The 16,446-nt window shown below is 51.6% G+C and overlaps 2 protein-coding genes across 16 annotated transcripts in view; one reads left to right on the top strand and one right to left on the bottom strand.

Annotated features, from left to right (window-relative positions):
* Positions 1–6,661, top strand: part of CACNA1D (calcium voltage-gated channel subunit alpha1 D) — a 321,052-nt gene extending 314,391 nt beyond the window's left edge. For all 7 annotated transcript variants that reach the window (XM_063645661.1, XM_055273856.2, XM_055273854.2 and 4 more), the window contains 3 exons: positions 2,857–2,978; positions 4,194–4,514; positions 5,322–6,661. In XM_063645661.1, coding sequence (XP_063501731.1) covers positions 2,857–2,978; positions 4,194–4,514; positions 5,322–5,615 — 737 coding nt within the window. In that variant the 3' untranslated portion in view covers positions 5,616–6,661. The remainder of the gene's footprint in view (positions 1–2,856; positions 2,979–4,193; positions 4,515–5,321) is intronic.
* Positions 6,662–10,586: 3,925 nt separating this feature from the next.
* The window catches only part of CHDH (choline dehydrogenase), a 35,423-nt gene continuing 29,563 nt past the window's right edge, over positions 10,587–16,446 (bottom strand). For 6 of the 9 annotated variants that reach the window (XM_063645709.1, XM_055273863.2, XM_063645699.1 and 3 more), the window contains 5 exons: positions 15,848–15,977; positions 14,670–14,804; positions 13,728–13,870; positions 13,141–13,243; positions 10,587–12,400 (listed from right to left, as the gene is read on the bottom strand). In XM_063645709.1, the coding sequence (XP_063501779.1) occupies positions 11,982–12,400; positions 13,141–13,243; positions 13,728–13,870; positions 14,670–14,804; positions 15,848–15,977 (930 nt within the window). In that variant the 3' untranslated portion in view covers positions 10,587–11,981. The remainder of the gene's footprint in view (positions 12,401–13,140; positions 13,244–13,727; positions 13,871–14,669; positions 14,805–15,847; positions 15,978–16,446) is intronic. The other 3 variants (XM_063645717.1, XM_063645714.1, XM_063645719.1) reach the window with 1 other exon arrangement.

Below are 16,446 nucleotides of genomic sequence, written 5' to 3'. Positions count from 1 at the left end.
GGGGTGACTGAGCCCCCAAAGGGGAAGAGTGGGCTCAAGTGCAGAGCTGGCTGTGCCCCAGGCCTGTCTTGCAAAACCCCATGCCTCTGAGGGCCACCTGGGCATTCTGGTATCCATCTGTCCTCAGGCCCCTCCAGGCCTGATCCTCCTCCCTCATCTCCCTTCCTCCTCCTCCTCCTCCTCCTCCCTCATCTCCCTTCCTCCTCCTCCTCCTCCTCCCTCATGTTCCCTCCTCCTCCTCCCTCATCTTCCCTCCTCCTCCCTCATCTTCCCTCCTCCTCCTCATCTTTTATCATCTTCCCTCTTCTTCTCCTCCCTCATCTTCTATCATCTTCCTTCATCTTCCTCCTCCCTCATCTTCCCTCCTCCTTTTCCCTCCCCCTCTCCTCCCTCATCTTCTCTCCTCCTCTCTCCCCCTCCCTCATCTTCCCTCCTCCCCCCTCCTCCTCCCTTGCCTTCCCTCCTCCTCCCTCACTTTCTGTCCTCCTCCCTCATCTTCCTGTCAAGTCTGTCAGTGCCCTCTGCTCACGGGGCAAGTTTTGGACTTGTTGGTCCCCTTCACTCTGGGGCCAGGAAACCCATCCCGCCTAGAGGGGCTGGGGCTGGGGCTGGCTGCTTCCACCTGCTTTCCCTCTGTAGCAGTGGGTGGCAGGGGCTGGGGGATCTGGGTCATCCTGAGCAAGGAACTCCAGCTGGGGGAAGAGGTGCAGCCCTGGCCTCTTCCAGCTCCTGGCTGAACAGTTTCATTTTGGACATGTGGGCATTTTGCTGATGGTTAAGGACTATCCATTTCTGGAATTTCTGAGGAATGAAGCATATTTTTGAACAGGACTCTAATCAGTAACCAAAAATAGCCGTGACACATCGGCTTCTGAGTCTGCCAACTGCATATACTATAAAGAGCACCGCTGGGAGGTGCCCAGGGCCCTCTGCCTCACTCCAGCTGTCACAGCCCCACTGGGGAGTGTGACCAGACCCATTTCCATGGTTAATATTTAATTCCTCAGCCCCGAACACATGCAGCTAAATGAAGTCACCCCATTCCCATAAATACTAGATGAAGCAGATGCAGGTGAGGCCGGGTGGAGGCCCTCGCCCTTGTGAGTTCCACTGCCTTCCTGGGCCCTCGGCCTTTGTCTGTTGCCTACCTGGCCAAGCCAGCAAGCACATGAATCCCACCAGCCACAGTGCCAGAGAGGAGCTGAGTGGGCAGGAGTTGCTGTGCTCATGATTCATAAGGTGGTTTTGCTTTGCTGCCCCGCAGCTCAGACCTTAGACAGGGAGAACATTTCACTCCTCCACCTGTGTTCTCAGCTGCAGGGGGATTCCCTCCTCCTCCAGAGAGTGTTGTGCAGAGCACATGAGACCGTGGGGATCCACGGAGCATTTTAGAAATGGAAAAGCACCACATATAGGAGAGGGACCGCTGCACTCCTTTCCCAGCCCCCAGCCCGGCCATTCGATCTGGAAACCTATGCTCCACAGCACAGTTGGCCCCTGGGTGGTACGTGGAGGGAAGGCTTTCTGATGAGGCAGCCGTGTGTGTCCCATGTAGGCAACTGAACCAGGAGGCCCCACAGTGCACACTGGGCACGAGAGACCAGGACTGGCTGTCTCGTTCCTCTCTGCTGGGCAGTGCCTAGCCAAGGACTCAGCCCAGTCTCTGTGTGCAGCCCCAGTGTGCCTGGGAGTCCTCTCCTAGCTAGGCCCTGGGCTTTCCAGTAGAGGAATTAGGGGCATGTGGAGTTTTGCCAGGGCTGAGAAAGGCCCTGTGATCCGAGAAAAGCAGCGGTCAGGATAGGAGCCATAGAAATGCCTTGTAAACGATAGGTGTGCTCCTGACAGAGGCCCCTGCAAGGGGTAGGATGTTTCTGGGAGGAGGCTGCTGGCTGTGTCTTAGGGCCCCAGAATTCAGACTGATCTCCTGGGCCTGGTGCCCTGTGAAGCTGGGAGCTGTGGATCATCTTGTTAACCTGTGTGTGAACCTCTGTTGGAAGAGCTGTTAGCAGGACAAGCGTTTCCTTAAAGTTAGAGGTGTCCTTTGTTTGTCTTCAGTGCTAGAGAAGCTGAATCTTTCCCAACAAAAATAATTTGCTTATTACCTGGTCAAGCCGATCAGTGCAGGTAAAGTCCCTCCCTTTAAAACAGTTGTAAACACAGGAGCCCCAGCAAGATATGTCAGCTGCTGGGGACACTTAGGGTATCTGGAAGGTGACAGTGGGAAGTGTCATGGGGTTCTAGCAGGACTTGTGTTCTTGCACTGAAGTGCTGTGCGCTCCCCACAGTATTCAGGGCCAGGGCTTCTGACTCGGATCAGTTGCCCTATGGGCTGCCTTCGCTCCTCCTCCTGAGAACAGGCCAACATTTAAAAGTAGTAAGTTCTCTTTGGGAGGCCGATGCAGGTGGATCACGAGGTCAGGAGATCGAGGCCATCCTGGCTAACACGGTGAAACCCCGTCTCTCTGAAAATATAAAAAATTAGACGGGCGTGCTGGCAGGCGCCTGTAGTCCCAGCTACTCGGGAGGCTGAGGCAGGAGAACAGCATGAACCCGGGAGGCGGAGCTTGCAGTGAGCCGAGATTGCGCCACTGCACTCCAGCCTGGGTGACAGAGCCAGACTCCATCTCAAAAAAAAAAAAAGTAGTTCATACTTTAAAAAACATCCCTCACTGGGGCTTCTGCCTTCATCCTCTCCTCCTAAAGTTTGGAGACCTCACTACCTAATCTTTCTCTTGGACAAACCACATGCTTCTTCCTGGGCTCGTTGCTGAGCGTTCGGGGCCACCCTGACTCTGAAAGACGGTGTCCTGACAGAAAACTTGCTTCACAGCTGCATGATGCCTTTTGCTTTCCCAGCCCACCGGAGATCCTCCTTCAACTTTGAGTGCCTGCGCCGGCAGAGCAGCCAGGAAGAGGTCCCGTTGTCTCCCACCTTCCCCCACCGCACGGCCCTGCCTCTGCATCTGATGCAGCAACAGGTGAGCGGCCCCCCTGGCCTTGCCCCCACGACCAGGGGCACCCCACATAGGACCTCCATCAGGTCACTTCCTTCTCCTTGGCCTCAAGCACCAGGAGGGAAGGAGAGAATCTTCACCTACAGTCTGGTTAATCTTTGTAACAATCCTGTCAAATAGCTATGGCTACAAGTCCCATGCTGTCCCAGCTCACACAAGCAAGCGACTGCTGGCATTTGAATCCAAGGAGCCAGCTGCCAAAGCTGGCCTCTCTGCCCAGGTGACTCCCTGCGACCCCCACCACCTCTTCCTGGCATTGAATACAGAGCCTGATGTGATCTGAGCTCAGGGAGTGGGGGCCACTTGGCTGATTCTGAACAATCGGTGCAGCCCTTCATTTTCTCTTAAGAAGTGGTTCCTTCATTAAGTTTATGGGTCCCTCTGTGGGCAGGGCCCTGTGGGTACTATGCGGGGTTAACCTCCCCTGCCTACAAAGGGAGCAGTCTGGGGAGAACAATTTGCCCACATTGAGGGTGGCTGCACAGGCAAGAGGGTGGGGCCAGAGCCCACTCACCAGGGCTTTCCCTCGAGGATAACAATATGGCGCTTTTTCTTTCTGAAAATATCACATCAGAGATGCCATTCATTCGTGCACGATGGGGTGGTGGGCGTGGACCTGTGCTGTTTACAGACTGGGTTCCCTGCCCCTTTCTGCAGAGTGTGAACCCCAAGGTGCATCTGCCATGGTGGGATTGTAAGACCGGGGCTTGTACCCAGTGCTTTAGCACATGTCAGTTGCCGGCTCTAGGATGCATTACTCCAGAGCAAAGAGAACCAGCTGTTTTCCTATAAGTGCTTGGAAGTGGTAGTTTCCCCTGAATGTACTTTGGTATTTAAACCCAGCATGAACTGGGTGGTGTGTTCACACCCACAGCTTGTTGGGCTTCCCTGATTCTTCTTCATTCTGAAGCAATTTCATGAATTAGCAACTGATAACTCCTTGGGAAAAGCCAAAGGAAATGCATTATGGATTCGGGGTAAAAGAAAGCACAGTCTGCTAGAAAACAAAGTCATCACCGCCCATTCATTCAGCGTACTTCAGTGTGCCCATGTCCTTTCCAAGTCCTTGCCTGGACTGCCCCTGGAGAGCGCAGCGCCCATGCTCGGTCTGTGTGCAGGAGGTTTGAGGCCCGGACCTCTGAGAACCTCTGGTCTCCCAACGCTCCTCTCTTTCCTCAGATCATGGCAGTTGCTGGCCTAGATTCAAGTAAAGCCCAGAAGTACTCACCAAGTCACTCGACCCGGTCGTGGGCCACCCCTCCAGCAACCCCTCCCTACCGGGACTGGACACCGTGCTACACCCCACTGATCCAAGTGGAGCAGTCAGAGGCCCTGGACCAGGTGAACGGCAGCCTGCCATCCCTGCACCGCAGCTCCTGGTACACAGACGAACCTGACATCTCCTACCGGACTTTCACACCAGCCAGCCTGACCGTCCCCAGCAGCTTCCGGAACAAAAACAGCGACAAGCAGAGGAGTGCAGACAGCTTGGTGGAGGCAGTGAGTACGGCTCTTGGCCATGGTGGGCAGGAAGCACCGGGAGCAGCAGAGGTGCAACTGTAACAGCAGGAAGGGCAGTGGTGGGAGGGTGGCCAGGCTGTGAGCCAGGCTGCCTCAATCAGACACTTTTGAGCAGCAGGAATGTACCTGAAGCATGAGCAAAAACTGGTCACCACCACTGGGTGCGGTGGCTTACGTCTGTAATCTCAGCACTCTGGGAGGCCGAGACGGGTGGATCACCTGAGGTCAGGAGTTCGAGACCAGCCTGGCCAACATGGTGAACCCCATCTCTACTAAAAATACAAAAATTAGCCGGGCGTGGTGGTGCATGCCTGTAATCCCAGCTACTCAGGAGGCTGCAGCAGGAGAACTGCTTGAACCCGGGAGGTGGAGGCTGCAGTGAGCCGAGATCACACCACTGCACTCCAGCCTGGGCAACAGAGGGAGACTCTATCTCAAAAAAACAAACAACAAAAAAACAAAAAAACTGGTCACCACCGTCGATTCTCATAAATGAGCTGTGCTGGCATTATGGGTGCTGTTCCGGCATATGTTTCTAGTTTATACTAAATGTCTTTCCCCAGTGGGTTTCACTCTTGTTGGGCCATGTGTAGTTTTTTAGCTCCAGGACATTTTCAAAGCCATTTACATTAGTTATTATGTATGAGGTCTAGAAAACGTGATTGAGCTGCATCCCCAAAGCACACGGAGCAGTTAAGTTAGCACTGGAGTTGATTTTTCTGTTGTCCCCCTGCCCTGCAAGGCCTTATAACACCCCCATGCCATCCATCCCTCTTTTCTGTACAGGTGCTGATATCCGAAGGCTTGGGACGCTATGCGAGGGATCCAAAATTTGTGTCAGCAACAAAACACGAAATTGCTGATGCCTGTGATCTCACCATCGACGAGATGGAGAGTGCAGCCAGCACCCTGCTTAATGGGAACGTGCGTCCCCGAGCCAACGGGGATGTGGGCCCCCTCTCACACCGGCAGGACTATGAGCTACAGGACTTTGGTCCTGGCTACAGCGATGAAGAGCCAGACCCTGGGAAGGATGAGGAGGACCTGGCGGATGAAATGATATGCATCACCACCTTGTAGCCCCCAGCAAGGGGCAGACTGGCTCTGGCCTCAGGTGGGGCGCAGGAGAGCCAGGGGAAAAGTGCCTCATAGTTAGGAAAGTTTAGGCACTAGTTGGGAGTAATATTCAATTAGACTTTTGTATAAGAGATGTCATGCCTCAAGAAAGCCATAAACCTGGTAGGAACAGGCCCCAAGTGGTTAAGCCTGACAGAGCACCATGCGCTCGGCCCCAGCTGCAGGAAACAGCAGGCCCCGCCCTCTCACAGAGGATGGGTGAGGAGGCCAGACCCACCCTGCCCCATTGTCCAGATGGGCACTGCTGTGGAGTCTGCTTCTCCCACGTACCAGGGCACCAGGCCCACCCACCTGAAGGCATGGCGGTGAGGTGCAGGGGAAAGTTAAAGGTGATGACGATCATCACACCTGTGTCATTACCTCAGCCATTGGTCTAGCATATCAGTCACTGGGCCCAACATATCCATTTTTAAACCCTTTCCCCCAAATACACTGCGTCCTGGTTCCTGTTTAGCTGTTCTGAAATACAGTGTGTAAGTCAGAACCCAGCTACCAGCGATCATTGTGAGGGCAATGGGACCTTATAAATAAGGTTTTCTGTGATGTGACGCCAGTTTACATAAGACAGTATCACTCCGATGGTCGGTTTCTGACTGTCACGCTAAGGGCAACTGTAAACTGGAATAATAATGCACTCGCAACCAGGTAAACTTAGATACACTAGTTTGTTTAAAATTATAGATTTACTGTACATGACTTGTAATATACTATAATTTGTATTTGTAAAGAGATGGTCTATATTTTGTAATTACTGTACCGTATTTGAACTGCAGCAATATCCATGGGTCCTAATAATTGTAGTTCCCCACTGAAATCTAGAAATTATTAGTATTTTTACTTGGGCTATCCAGAAGTAGAAGAAATAGAGCCAATTCTCATTTATTCAGCGAAAATCCTCTGGGGGTAAAATTTTAAGTTTGAAAGAACTTGACACTACAGAAATTTTTCTAAAATATTTTGAGTCACTATAAACCTATCTTTCCACAAGATATACCAGATGACTATTTGCAGTCTTTTCTTTGGGCAAGAGTTCCATGATTTTGATACTGTACCTTTGGATCCACCATGGGTTGCAACTGTCTTTGGTTTTGTTTGACTTGAACCACCCTCTGGTAAGTGAATTACAGAGCAGGTCCAGCTGGCTGTTCTGCCCCTAGGGTATCCATAGTTATGGTTTTCTCTGCTGCCCACCTAGGGTGTTTTTTGCATCACTGGTGCAGAAATGCATAGGTGGATGAGGTATAGCTGCTCTTGTCCTCTGGGGACTGGTGGTGCTGCTTAAGAAATAAGGGGTGCTGGGGTGGGGGGGACGGAGGAGTAACATGGTGATCTATAGGATTGGAGTGTCGGGGTCTGTACAAATCGTATTGTTGCCTTTTACAAAACTGCTGTACTGTGTGTTCTCTTTGAGGGCTTTTATATGCAATTGAACGAGGGCTGAAGTTTTCATTAGAATGCACTCACACTCTGTACGTCCTGATGAAAACCCACTTTTGGATAATTAGAACCATCAAGGCTTCCTTTTCTGTCAACAGAATTAGGCTGACTGTCAAGTTACCTTGGCAGGGATTCCCTGCAATCAAAAAGATAGGTAGCAGTTTTGGTCCAAAATTTTTAATAGTATACAGACAACCTGTTAATGTTTTTTGTTTTGGTTGTTTTTTTTTTTTTTTTTTTTTTTTTTTTTTTGTAAATAACCCCACTTTGTTATGAAGACCTTACAAACCTCTTCTTAAGACATTCTTACTCTGATCCAGGCAAAAACACTTCAAGGTTTGTAAATGACTCTTTCCTGACATAAATCCTTTTTTATTAAAATGCAAAATGTTCTTCAGAATAAAACTGTGTAATAATTTTTATACTTGGGAGCGCTCCTTGCACAGAGCTGGCATTTGCCAGTGAGAGCCTCTGATGGGGCAGGTACTGTGCCAGGGCAGCTCTGAAATTACGGATATTCTTATCCTCCTGGTTCCTTTGGTGCCAATGGTAACCTAATACCAGCTGCAGGGAGCGCCATTTCTCCTAAAGGGCTACACCACTGTCAACATTATCTTGGACTCTGTGTCTCTCTCTGTTGGGTCTTGGTCTTACTGTGTGGCATCACATCAGGCCAAAATTGCCAGACCAGGACCCTAAGAGTCTGGTAGAGGTGATGAGCTTTTCCAAAGTCAGTACTTACAAACTGGCGTTCTTACAGGCTGCACCATTTCCTAATATTTGTCTGCTTTAAGCCTGGTTCACTCTCTCATCGAATATTAAATTTTTCTTTGTAAGAAAAATTTGAAGTTGTAGAGCATGGTTTTTTGTTTTCCTTTGTCTTAGGAAAGTTTTAAGATGACATGTTTTTCCTTTTTGGTTCCCTCCCCATCTGAAAAATACACATTTTTGTGTCCACAGGAATAATATATTTAGTTTCTTTAATCTTATGTTTTTCATAATCTCACAAAATGTAAATGGCAGCTATGATTTCACCGTCAACTGGCAGTGAGAACCTCACTAAGAACCATCTCTGCTCAGCCTATGGACTCCGACATCCACCCAGACAGCTGGATCTCGTTTCATCACGTGGCACTTTCCAGCTGTATCCTAAGAAGTTTCAGAATTGGGCGAAGGCCAGGTGTGGTGGGCTGTGAGGGCCATGTTACCTCTCAGCGCAGTCTCACCTGTGTGAGATGGGATCACGGGGACCACTTGCTTTACTGCTGACCCTGCTATGAAAAAAACCGGAGCAGTTTCACCTTGTGTACTTCTCAGCATCGTAAGTGTCTTTGCCAATTGCATTTCCTAAAAAAGTTTTACTGTTTTGATAGGCAGCTGGCTGGTTTATAAAAACTAGTTGGCCATAGAGCTGACATCACGCACAGAGCCCCGACTCCCTGATTAGCCCACCCCAACTCAAAAACTGACTCCAGGCATGTTTTGTTGAAAAGGTTATTTCTCTAAAAAACAGTATTTCTTTTCCTCTCCTGGGGACTAGGAGGGCAGGAGAGAATGAGGAGCAAGCCTGGGCCCTGGTTCCAACATCAAGAGTGACAGGGTGGTCTCAGGGATGTCCTGAGAGGACACCCTGGGCCACTAAACAGGGCCAGTAGAGATGGTATTTTATCTTTAAAAAAATCTGTATTGGATCTGATGTTAAGTTGGCTTATCAGTAGAAGCATGAAACCACTTCTGAGTGGCGGGACATGGTTGGCTGGAGAAGAATGTGTTTTTTTGTTTTTTTTTTGAGACAGTCTCACTCTGTCACCCAGGGTGGAGTGCAGTGGTGCAATCTCGGCTCACTGCAGCCTCCGCCACCCAGGTCCAAGCGATTCTCCTGTATCAGCCTCCCGAGTAGCTGGGACTACAGGCGTGCACCACCATGCCCAGCTAATTTTTGTATTTTTAGTAGAGACGGGGTTTCACCATGTTGGCCAGGCTGGTCTCAAACCCCTGGCCTCAAGTGATCCGCCCACCTCAGCCTCCCAAAGTGCGGGGATTACAGGCATGAGCCACCATGCCTAGCCAAGAAGAATCTATTTGAATTCGTGGAGATGATGCCTACAACTTTCGCTACGAGCAGAAAGACTAGATGTTTGGGTGCCTACAACTCCTGCTTCAGGAACTCACCATCTCCAGTCAGGCTGCCAGATGCTCTTGGCTCCCACGCAGCCCACCCCTGTCCCCTATCCCCTATTCCATCAGGAACTGCCTCCTACTAGTGCAGCAGCTTCAACACAGGCTTCTGCAATACGTCAGGGCTCCTCAGAGCACTGGGCACATGCATAGCGCATTCTGTTGTGCTCTTTTAGCCATTTTTGCAAAGCACGTTTCTCTGTTTTTAGGTACTGCAAGCTTTTTGCCAAGGGGCCTGATTCCCTATTAGACTGAAGTTGGGGGGGTACCCTCTGTGTATCCCACTTTGTAGCAAGTGCCTTTCTCCCTCCATGCTGGCTTCCTCAGGTGACAGCCTCTCCTCCTGGGGTGAAAGACTCCCTTCGTGGCAGGGGAATGCTCAGGTTCTGGACATGTGACACTTACCATCTTTTCTTTCGAACCTCATTCCTGTTTATGGCCAAATTGTGCGATTGTGTAGAACATGACTAAGTATTTGAGAGTGAGAGAAGGGCCTGGGTGCAGTCGAGCAGCATCCCCAATGGGCTCCTCTTACCATATGACGTTTCGCTTATTTTAAAATCCAGACTGAACCCACCGTGGTCTCAGAGGCTGACACACCCATGGGACACAGAGATGGTAGAACTAAGTGACTGTCACCCTGCCATATCCATACCTGTTCCAGAGAAGAAGGGTCAGCACAGTCATGGTTGGCCCAGGACCATCCCCTGCCCCTGAATCCACACACGCTCCAGCAGGAGAGCTGCATGAGGCCCTCCAAGCCACAGGGCTGGCACCTGAACTCCTGTTTCTGCACTCTTGCAGGCAGCCCCGAGACCCAGGTGACTGATGGCCATGGACTGCTGCTGTGGGGCAGGTGGGGATCCTCCGTAGGAGAAATAAGTCTCTTGGCTAGTTTAGGATTTTCTTTCTTGACCCTCTCTTGGAACAAAGATTTAAAAAAATACAGGTAAGATTAAACAAGAGCTGCTTAAGATTTTTAAAAGGAGAGGTGTGATGGGTTTCTTCCTTCTGTCTCTCTAGAAGGTTTTTCTCAGAAAACTAAGCTGTGGCTGTCAGAACCGCCCCCCCCCCCCCCCCCCCCACAGTCTATAAGCCATCTCAATCCTCTCAGATCCCAGCAAAGCCTGGAATCCCCCAATTTTCTCCCGTCTTTATTCTGAGCCTAGTACAGCTGCAGGTTTCCACATAACAATGCTTTTCTTCCCAGCCCCTGACGGTGGATGTGGATGTCTGGAAAAATCCAAATGCATTTTATTTTCATTACCTTGTCAGAACAGTCTGGAGAAGGCACCTCAGTTCAAATGTAAGTGACTGGATCACTTTATTGAATGGTAAGAAATTTAAAGAGCAAAGAGCTGTTGTAAATGCTACTCGTATTTTTTTTCCTCCAAAACTCCAATCTTGAATTTATTTTTCTTTCACACAGGGGCATTTCTACATGAACAGGGTGCATGGCTGTGCTTAACTGCGTTTTCCATCCTAGTCTGTTCCTGTGGACGTCTAGAGAATAAGAATTAACCATCCTTGTCCACTGCTGGGACGGCTCAGGCTGCCAAGTCATTTCCCAAGCCCAACATGAGAGAGTCCTTTCTCCGGCTAGCTGCTTCAGTAGGAATCAGTGATCTGGTACATGGGGTTTGTTCTTGGTTTCTGCATTTCTTGGTAAAAGGAAAACCTTTTAAAATGCTAAGTCATAAAACCTTTGGTAGTGAAGCCAAGTGGCATTCCCTCCAGACTCCTCTCCCCTTGAATAAGGTCCAAAAAATCTCAGGTTTTTTTTTTTTTTTTATAGACAGGGTCTCACCCTGTCACCCAGGCTGGAGTGTAGTGGTGCCATCAGGGTTCACAGGAGCCTCAACCTCCTGGGCTCAAGCCATCCCACCTCAGCCTCCCAAGTAGCTGGGACTACAGGTGTGCACCACCATGCCCAGCTAATTGTTTTCCAGAGACAAGGTCTCACTATGTTGCCCAGGCTGGTCTTGAACTCCTGAGCTCAAGTGATCTTCCCAAAGTGCTGGGATTATAGGTGTGAGCCCTGCACCTGGCCCTGGTTTAATAAGAACCAGAGCCACAACCCTCTCAGAGTGACCCAGTGGAGCTCCTGTTACCTGCCTCACTCTGAGAGTGAAATTAGGAAGCGAGAAAGGAAAAGCCAGTTTTTCTACCAGCAGGCAACTTTCCCCTCTGAACAGGGACACTGGGGACTTATGTGCCAGCCCAGGATGAACTAACTACTGTGTGACTTACTGCCTCAGCTGAAGCTGGCAGCTCGAGAAGGAGGATGCCCCTTCCCTTGCGAACCCTCCGTGGGTCTGGCAGGCACCCAGCCTCTGTGCATGGCCTGGGAAGGAACCCTGGGTTAGAGAATGCCACGTGAACACAAGACAAAGGATGCGGCAGGAGTTAACCATCCTCCCCTTCTGTCCCTGCAGGAGGCAGGGAGGAACATCTCAGCCTGAATGCTGGCTTTCCCCAAATGGCCCACAGGGAATGGCTGGGGAAAAGGAGCTGGATTCACTGCCCAGTACTTGTCTCATTTCCCAAGACTATCCAATTCTCAGCCACTGAGTAGGGTACCACCTGGGTCCTAGTGTGCTACATAGTTTCAGGAAGGAGCCTGGGAGCAAGGGCTGTGCTGGCCCTCTTGGCTCATCAGGGGGCTTCCCTGGTCATCCTCCAGCAGCAACTGTCTTAGCGCTGGGTGGCCAGCGTCCTGGGCTTGTAGACAGGGACATCTTTGTCCCAGAGTGCAGGCCGCCCCTTGATAATGTCAGCTGCCTTCTCTGCGATCATGATTGTGGGGGCGTTCAGGTTGCCGCTGACCATGCTAGGCATGATGGAGGCATCGACAACCCTGAGGTTTTCCACCCCAAGGACCCTTGTCTGCGGATCCACCACAGCAGTGGGATCAGAGGGCTGGCCCATCTTACAGGTGCACGAGGGGTGGTAGGCGCTGTCAGCTTTTGCCCGCACAAAGGCATCTATCTCTTTATCTGACTGAACGTGGCTTCCCGGCTGGAGCTCTTTCCCTCGGAACGGAGCCAGGGCTTCCTGTGCAAAAATTTCTCTGGTGAGCTTCACACACAGACGGAAATCCTCAATATCAGTTTCTGTCGAGGAGAAGAAACAGGTGAGGACCCCTCCTTTTGCCCGTGCTGGCCTCACTGGAAGATTTCGTGGCATGGAGAGGCTCTGTAAGCTGTCTGAGGGGATGGTGTTTGGGGACAAAGTTCAGGGCCATGGGAGACTGAGCCAGCAGGCTGCTTGTCCCCTGCCCATAGTGGGTTAGACTGTACCATGTAGCTCAAAGGTAGCATCCTACATTGACACAGCCCACCCAGAGGCCCAGGTTTAAATCAGGGGTCTGACTTATCTGTAGGGCAGGGATAAGTACACACACCCTGCCCCTGCCACAGTGTGGCTGTGAGCACCCTGCAGCCATTGCTGGGCAAAACCTGCCCAGTGAGTAGTGCTTGTTTTTGCTGCATGCAAAGAGGCAGGCCCAGGAATGGAATTTGCTTTTAGAAGCTGCTCAGAGTGACAACAAGAAAAATGCTCTATCATCTGTCTACAGACCTGGCACCTGCATAGTGCGGTCTGCCTGCACATCATGGCAGATTGTTCTGAAAGCTGCAAATCTCCCCTAATGTCTAACCCCCGGGACTTCATTTATTTCATGTGTCCCAGGACACTACGGGGCTGCCTATGCAAGTTTACAGCCTAAAGTGACGGGGCGGGGGACGACAGTGTCTTGGAAAGTGTAGTCCAAGGGTATGATTCAGGGACAAACAGGAACCCCACAAAGGCATTCGTTTGTTCAAGCCCAGGAAGACACAGGTGGGTGAATTACCTGTTGACAAGTAGTTGGGCTGGATCACAGGGTGGTCTTGGGGATTGGCACTTCTCAGTTTGAGCCAGCCCACACTCGTGCCCCGCATGGGTCCCACGTGTACCTAGAAGAACACAGAGGAAGCAGTGACGGTCCCTCCGTAGACATCCACAGTGACCTCTGTCAACCCTGGTTTACCTGCAGGGTGGGCCTCTGCTTCCAGAATCAGTGGGGGAACAGATGCATGTTAGCATTTGCCCACATGGTACCCACCTCCACAAGTGATTACAGATCACCTCAGTGAATCAATCTTTCATCCTGGCCTCATACTCAAAGCTTTCAGAGGTGGTGATCCCAGTGCCAAGTCGGCCCCTCTGTTTGTCCCATTTCTGGTGCTCAGTACCTAGCCTGCATGGAACAGTCATACCACTGGCATGCACCACACAGACTGACACGCTGGGCAGCTGGAAGGCAGGGGACAGGCCTCTGTCTCCCCCACTCTGCAGCTGTATGGCACCAGGGAGAATGCTGCCTTGGAAAATGGGAGCATCTTCCTTCCTGGTGGGAAGGAGACATCCTGGGAAGCTGAGGCTCCTCCACCTGCTCACCTGGTAAGCCTCCTGCTGGGTGGGGACCCGCCCGTGGTCAATCACTTGGGATGGCAGGAAATGGAATTGGATGTCCGGATGGGGGACCCCAGGCTGGCTGCGGATGAACCCACCTGTTTCCAGATGGGCAGTGGCTCCCTCCCCTGAGAAACAGAAGAGGATGAGGCAGAAGAGCCAGTCAGGGCGTGGCAGGTGGGCCGGCTGCTCCTGGTTTCCCTCCTTTCTCCTGGCCACTCCTCTTCCTTTTCCTGGACTCCACTCTAGTGCCTGGACCCAAGTCCTGTGCACATCTGTTCACCCCCCACAGGGGGCTCACCCAGCACCACACCATAAAATGTCAGCTATTTGCCGAAAGGATGGCATCAGCTCTGCTCTCTACCTGGGCCAATTCTGCCACTGCCCATGCCACCTGCCTTACCGGCTCTTCCCACCACCTAGCACAGTACACAGCACATACTAGATGTGTGAGAAATACAGACTGAGTGGATGAGTAGGATTTTAAACTACCGTCTCCTGGCCCAGGCGCAGCTAGAAATCAAATGGAAATGGTTGAAAGATGAATGCTGATTCTGCAGTCTAGCCCCAAAGTCTCCTCTCTCCACCTTTTCTCCTGGCTCCTTGGACCTCGCCTGCTGTCCAGCACAAGGGCATCCCTGCCCATCTGTAAGGAAGAGCAGCCCCTGAGCCCCGAGGAGTCTCACCTCCAGCAGGCCCTGGGCCAAGCTCCTTGGCATGGGCTATTGTTTCTGGTCTTCGCTTCAACCTGTCAGGTTGAAACTGTGCATCCCCATTTTGAAGATGGAAAAACTGAGGCTCAGGGCTAAGGTAAATGGCATAGTTCAGCATCAAATCCAGTGGCCAGAACCCTTGTTCAGCTCCTCAGGAAGGAGGTCTCAATGCTTATAGACAGTCTCCTCCCAGGTTACTGATGAGTGTGCTCACCTGTGAATTTCCAGAGCCACTCCAGACCAATGCAGACCTTCCGCAGGGGCTTCTGTGCTGAATGGAGGGTGATAGGGCGGGTGCATGCCTGCTGAATGTAGATCTCCAGGTGGTCTTGCAGGTTCTGGCCAACCCCTGATATGGGAAGGAGTGGTTTAGAAAATGGCTACCAAGGGGGCTCAGCTGCTTCTCAGTATCCCCCTGGTTTTGAAAAATGCTTTCCTATTCACTTATCTTCTGGACCAGCTCCTGCTCAGTTGGTTCCCTGGTCTCAGCTTAAAGGCTGCCTCCCAGAGACACTATGCTCGCACTCCTGGCCAAGTCTGGCCTGCCTCGGATGCTGCCAAGGCCGCCTGTCCTTGTCACGCACTCCCAGGGCAGCCTCTGGGTGCTCCTTGTCAGCCCTGCTCAGCAGCCCCCTCTATGAGGGCAGAGCCTACGCCTTCAGCAGGCACTGCTTGGTGAGCGGTCACTGGATGGTGATGGCCAGAGGGGCAGACAGCAGCCCCACCCTCACCCCAGCGTGGGGAAGGAGGAAGCAGCCCTGTCGTGCTACACAGTCCTTGCATGATTTCATCCAAGCCTATTGGGAGACTGGGCAGGTCAACTTCATGAAGCAGCACTTCCCTGGGCCCCTCATGATGAAGCCTAAATGCACAAAGGCCCAGCCCTCCCGGAGTGGGGTTATCAAGGAGGGCAAGAGACAGAGCCTGACCCTCAAGAGCATCAGAGACAGTTTATAAAATAAAGTTTAGGTCTTAACATGAAGAGCAGGCTCTGGAGCACGGAGCTGACCTCATTCATGCTCAGGGCAGCCAGCGAGTCCTGTGGATGGAAGGACGAGGCCTGGCCCCCTCTCGCCACAGAGCTGCTCTGGTGACACGCCCATGCCCGACCCAGTGGGGCTTCACAGGCAGATACTCCCTGCTGCAGGGTGCCCTTCTCCAAGTGAAATAGGGCGGCTGGGGGAGGGAGAAGGAAAACAATGCAAGACTCGGGGCCCAGGGCTGACAGGGTCCAGTGAGGCCTGGGAAACCTTCGGGCTCACGGGGACGATGTGACAGTTCCAAGGATCACTGACTGCCACCACCTTCCCACTCCATGCTAATAAGATACATACACTAAGCCTTTTGTTGAGCAGAGACAGCCTCTGGGGAGCAGTAAAGAAGGGGGCTCACCAGGTAGGTGGCACACCACAGGGATGCCCAGTTTCTTGAGGTCATCAGCATTCCCGATGCCGGAGAGCATGAGCAGCTGTGGAGAGTTGATGGCACCTCCACTCAGAATCACCTCCTTGCTGGCATAAGCCTGGAAGAGGTCCAGCCAGGTCACTCCCTAAAAAGCCAGCTGTTCTCCTGACTCACAGACCAGCGCCCTGCTCTAGCCAGCACCATGAGAACATGGCCTTGGGATGTGGAATCCATGTGGCACACCCAGGACAGGCCCCAGAGCCAAGGAGAGGAAATTCGCTGAGTCACTACTTGAAAGCAACCAGCAGGTGCAACTACAGCTAGACAGTAATGATGGCCTTAGAAACAGGAGGGGAGGGCTTACATGAGATAAATGAAAGCAGGCATTCAAGTGGATGGTTTAGAGAGAGCAAGCAGTGAACCAGATCTACACATGAAGCTGCAAAACAATCAGACTCCCTGCCAACAACACAAACAGAGTATAATCACATTTATGGGTTTTAAAACCTCTAGTGTAAACCTATAGCTTTCTGTGAGGTCAGTGCCTTGAAATGGTGTGGAAGGTACTGGGGGACAGCTCTGAATGA

Source organism: Symphalangus syndactylus, chromosome 1 (assembly GCF_028878055.3).
Source record: "Symphalangus syndactylus isolate Jambi chromosome 1, NHGRI_mSymSyn1-v2.1_pri, whole genome shotgun sequence".
NCBI classification, from domain to species: Eukaryota; Metazoa; Chordata; class Mammalia; order Primates; family Hylobatidae; genus Symphalangus; species Symphalangus syndactylus.
The sequence above is the reverse complement of the archived record's forward strand: the minus strand, read 5'-3'. Positions and strand labels throughout refer to the sequence as shown.